Raw genomic sequence first — 5046 nt, forward strand, 5'->3', positions numbered from 1 at the left:
TTAATTGATCGAGAAATTACATTTTTAAATTGAATATCGATTGAATATCGATAGAATATAATCAGCAAAGAGATAGAATTAATTGGAATTTAAAAAATGTTCAAGATCTTTTTTAAGGTTTGAAAGTTTAAATCTTGAAAAATTGAACTTGCGAAAACTGTCAGTTTTAGAAAAATATAATTGACAAGAAGAAAAAGAGGACATTAATTAAGATATTAAGAATATAGCATTTTAAAAAATTTTTAGAATTTTAAATTGATGAAATTAAATTGTAAAAATTTAAAGCTTCAAAAATCAAAAACTTAGATAAACATTAAAAAATATAATTGGATAAATATGTCGAACATTGTAATTTTAAGTTATATTTATTACATACAAATTCTTTTTCATTATTTGTATCAATACGAATAAAATTAAACCATTATAGAATCAAATCAGCCACTCCGGATTGCAAGAATGAAGCTTGAAAAATTAATAAATTTTAAATTCTTATAATTATATCCAGAGAATATCTAATACAATTAGAGAATATTAATTAAAAATAATCGAAATCAATATTCTAAGCATTGTAGCTTCAAAAAACAGCTTTATTTATTATTATATTTTATATCGTTTCATCGATGATGGTATAAATTATAAACATTTGTATCATGTAATATTAGAATTAGAGATAGAAAGATTTAAATATATATTTTTTGTAATTGATCATTTTTTATGCTTTATATTATAGTATCATTACACTTATTTCTATATTATACATATATTAAATATAATTTATTAATATTTCCATCTTTTTTTATATAAATTTACGCTCACAATTAAAACTTTAATAATATCTATTAATTATCTTTAATAAAACATAATTTTAATAATATTTTGTAATAGTAAAATGTTTAATATTGATGTTTAATATTGTAAGATGAAAATATAATTATATAAGATATTGACAACAATATTAATAATAAGATGTTTAATATTTAGTAACAAAGTTATAATCATGCAATATGTAATATACGAATATATGTAATATACGAATATTGACCGATATATTATAGTAATTTTCTTAATATTTTAAGATCGTTTTAAATAATGTCTAAGAATCAATATGCTGTAATAATCTTAAAATGCTAATACACAGCCCTCTGTTGTTGGTTCACGATATCTTAAGACGATCCTATATATAAGATTCGATTTTGAGATACAATATGCATCATATACACACGCTCGGAGTAGATATTATGTATCGCGCGCCCACAGATATTCCGATATCGAAATGCATTTTAAAAAACAAAACTATGGCAATAATTATGAAAGGAAAATAAAATAACTATCATAATTAATCGTGCAATATATAATGCACGAATGTTTAGCAATATTTAGATACAATATATATTACACATACGAACACCCGGAATATGTATATCATGCGCCCATATATTTATTTCGATATCGACATTTATGATTTAATTACGTTGCATCTTTAATTTATTTATTATCCTATCCTTCCATCATGATCCTATCTATCACATTCTGCAATCGTAAATTTCGTGCAAACGTAACAGGAATTGAACAGCTCAATTAAATAATTGTCGTTTCTTTAAATTAAATATCGTAATATTACAATCCCAAGATTGGTTATCCACGATCCATGGTAGTCAGAAAGACGACTAATTTCTTCATCCCTTCTCCTCCGTCATATATCATATATAAAAGAACATTCAGACGGTTCAGTAGATAAGAGCGATATTGACTTGAATATCAGTGACTTGCATGCGAGGACATGTCTCAGTTGATTTTAATCAAATGCTAAATGTGAAAATCTAAAGTTTTCTTTCATTCACGCCATTCGACATTCGGAGTACGTTTCAATATGTTGGTTTCTCGACGATTCTGCGGATAAGGTTAGAACACGAAAATTAGATTGACGCCGTTGCGACGTAATATCGCTCGTCAGAGAAAATAGTGAAATCATTTCGTCGTTTTTCCTACGAGATGGGGAGAATTTCCGCTGGATTCACAGTTTGCTTTCATTATTAAAAAGCAAATCTCATTTAGCCGCGCACGAGTCTTAAGCGTTAATGTCGACGTAACATTTGTGGACAATGGACGGAGAGGATTCCGTAGACGTAGATGTAGACGAGGTCGTAGATGTGGACCCGCGGGAGCTGCAAGAGACTCTCCAGACATACAGGAAACTCGCGGACGATTTTGCGAACCATGACACGATTCTGAAGGTGAATACTCCAATTCATGAAAATGAAGCAAGATAGATCCCAGATAGTCAATTCTATTATATGAAAATTTTATAAAGTGTCTTATAAATTTTTCCAGCAGAATGCCAGTGGAAATATAACATAATGATAATCAATTAATAAAATACACTATTGCTCAAAAGCTATTTGCCAATCTAAATTTTTGTATGTATCTTTTATACAACTAAATTCTATTTTAATTCTACTATGTTCTCTTTATACATATAGAAATTTTAAACCATGAAACATTATTGTTAAGTCCAATATTTAAAAGATTAGGAAGAAAGATTAAAACTTTTATTCTTCTTTATTTAATTAAGAAAGATAAAATAGATAAAATTTGGAGTAGTAGTATATTATAAGAAATTAATAACAGAAACTTTGATACCTGCTATCAAATTATATATGATCGACACAGGTTTTGCTGGTCGAACAACTTTATGTCAATCTGTCATAATATGTCCTGTCCTTAAATCTGTTGGCAAACTGCTAACATTACTATCAATTACTATTAAGATTTTGTTTACTGAATACATTATTGCTGATTGGTTTATTTCAGGATAAGACAGTCTTATCATACATAGCGTACGTTTTAGAAGTACCTGATTTAGATGTGGTTAATTTAGCTCTGGATATTCTGGAGATATTTGTTAAAAATGTAGACAATTATATACACATTACATCTACTTTTGGTGTGCGCGAATCCTTGGAGGGAATTATTAACAAGTACAGCTTGAATGAACCAAAGATAGCCGGTCGAGCGCAGCATGTCAAAAATGACATAGAGCGTATGAAACCGCCTATATATAATTTGCGCAGTCGTTGCAGGCGAGTTATAGAACCCAAAAAGTTGAAAACACATGTAATAGTTTTACATGTTCAGGGTTTATTACCAGTAAGTAATAGTACCAGTAAGTAATTGTATCTATTTTATAAAGATTATGCGTTTTGCGAGTTTTCTCTGTGTCCAGATCCATTCTTGGAATGCCAACATTTCGTGAAAAAAAAACAAACCTTGCAGTTCATGATACTATCAAGCTGCTCCTCGCCCTGATGAAGTAGACTGTAAGGTTCACAAAACATTCCAAGAATGAATTTGGAGATTGATTCTGTATTTTGAAATGAAGTGAAAATTATAAAAATGAGCGAATTTATTAGAATACTGATTATTTCATTGGTTAACACCTACTAAATTTGCTCGCTTTTGTAATTTTGACTTTGTTTGAAGTTCACAGATCATTTGAAGTTGACAGAATCGAACCCCTGGACACAGAGAAAACTTACGAAATGCATAATCTTTATATAGAAAGCACCCGTGGAAGCCTCTCAAGAATATGCATCTATTTTAGTTTATTAATATCATATGTGAGAACATAATTATAAAAATAGCTAGCTATACATTGGAGAGTAATAAAATAATCAAAATAATTAGGAGACCCGAGCCGAGTTGGAAGGGATATTAATAAGAATTGAAGGTCTTATTTCGCTTGTTGTTGATGTAGAGCATCAACGTGTAACTATGCGCACTTTGAATTATGTCACCGCTAAACAGATTGCGGAAGCGATCGACAAACATACGGACAATATGGAAGCAAGATTGGTTATGAAAAACAAATTTAATCAAGAGTTTCTTGTAACATTGGTAAAGATCATTATTACAGCTATTACTATGATTTATAGTCTGTTTTTATACGATAGACGGATGTGTTTCATATTTTAAATGTAATTTTTGTTTCTAAAAAATTAAACACGATGTTTCATATTGAATATGATGAATCTTTTTCAGATACAAGTAGGCGATTCCGACAGCGAAGGATTGCCTGATTACTTGCCCGAAGAGGAAGAAGAAGATGATAAGGAGGGAGTTGTGTCATTATTTACTGGTTTAAAGCAAAGCGCTTCATCTTTATATAAATCTACCGCAGAATTTCTAAGTAGTTCATTCTATTGGTAGAATTTCTAAACTGTAAAAAAGATTGTTGTAATTACAGTTTTATTTATTTGAAATTAATTATGGTTTATCTGTCTCTTCAAGAAAGGGGTGAAAATAATCTATGTGAATAGGATTTTACATTACCTCAATAGATATAACAAAAAAAAGACTTATGTTTTAGCTATGATCAGTTAGTTGTAATTATTTAAGAATTTTTTACACTCCTATCAAGATATAATTAACAATGATTAAAGAGAAATCATTATTGATTTTCGATCAAAATTGATTTTTATGATTTATAATAAATAATACTTTATACTCTCTTCATCTGTTTTGAAAATTAACATGTACAAACTTTTAAATCTATATTTATAAAAAGAAGAGATATTTTATTTGTATACAAAATAACTTTTATTTTTCGTATTTTGACAATTGTGCATGTTCTATTTAATGATATAGCACATGTAAACCAATTATGTACACACTCGGATCTTTTATTTACGCTCTCAGAGACTTTTAATCGAATTCTAATATGATAATATGTAAATAAATAAATTCCAATGTGTGCTACATATGCATTAAAGAGCTAACATTTAACTAAATTATTAAATTTTATTCATATAAATGAGATTTCATTATAAAAGCTTCTAATGTGTAAAATGATGGATTAGATATAGATATTAAATGTATGTGATATTATATTCAAGCCATAATGCTCAACAGCTTTTGCAAATCAAATAATAAAATAAAAGAATTCGAAAACTTAATTTTTTCAATTATTTCGATGATTATTTAGATGAAGTTTATGAATTTTTCTTTGTAAAATAAATAAGTGATTCTTTAAAGTTTAATTTTCAGGAT

The 5046-nt window shown here is 28.0% G+C and overlaps 1 protein-coding gene across 1 annotated transcript; it reads left to right on the top strand.

Moving 5' to 3' along the window:
* Window positions 1-1725: 1725 nt before the first annotated feature.
* Window positions 1726-4206, top strand: LOC108687635 (armadillo repeat-containing protein 1-like). The gene is made up of 5 exons (XM_018193511.1): window positions 1726-1901; window positions 2056-2234; window positions 2812-3147; window positions 3685-3894; window positions 4039-4206. Exons 2-5 carry the CDS (start codon window positions 2103-2105, stop codon window positions 4204-4206), a joined length of 846 nt encoding a protein of 281 aa, XP_018049000.1. The 5' UTR covers window positions 1726-1901; window positions 2056-2102.
* The last annotated feature ends 840 nt before the right edge of the window (window positions 4207-5046 follow it).

This window comes from Atta colombica, unplaced genomic scaffold (genome assembly GCF_001594045.1).
Source record: "Atta colombica isolate Treedump-2 unplaced genomic scaffold, Acol1.0 scaffold210, whole genome shotgun sequence".
Lineage (NCBI taxonomy): Eukaryota > Metazoa > Arthropoda > Insecta > Hymenoptera > Formicidae > Atta > Atta colombica.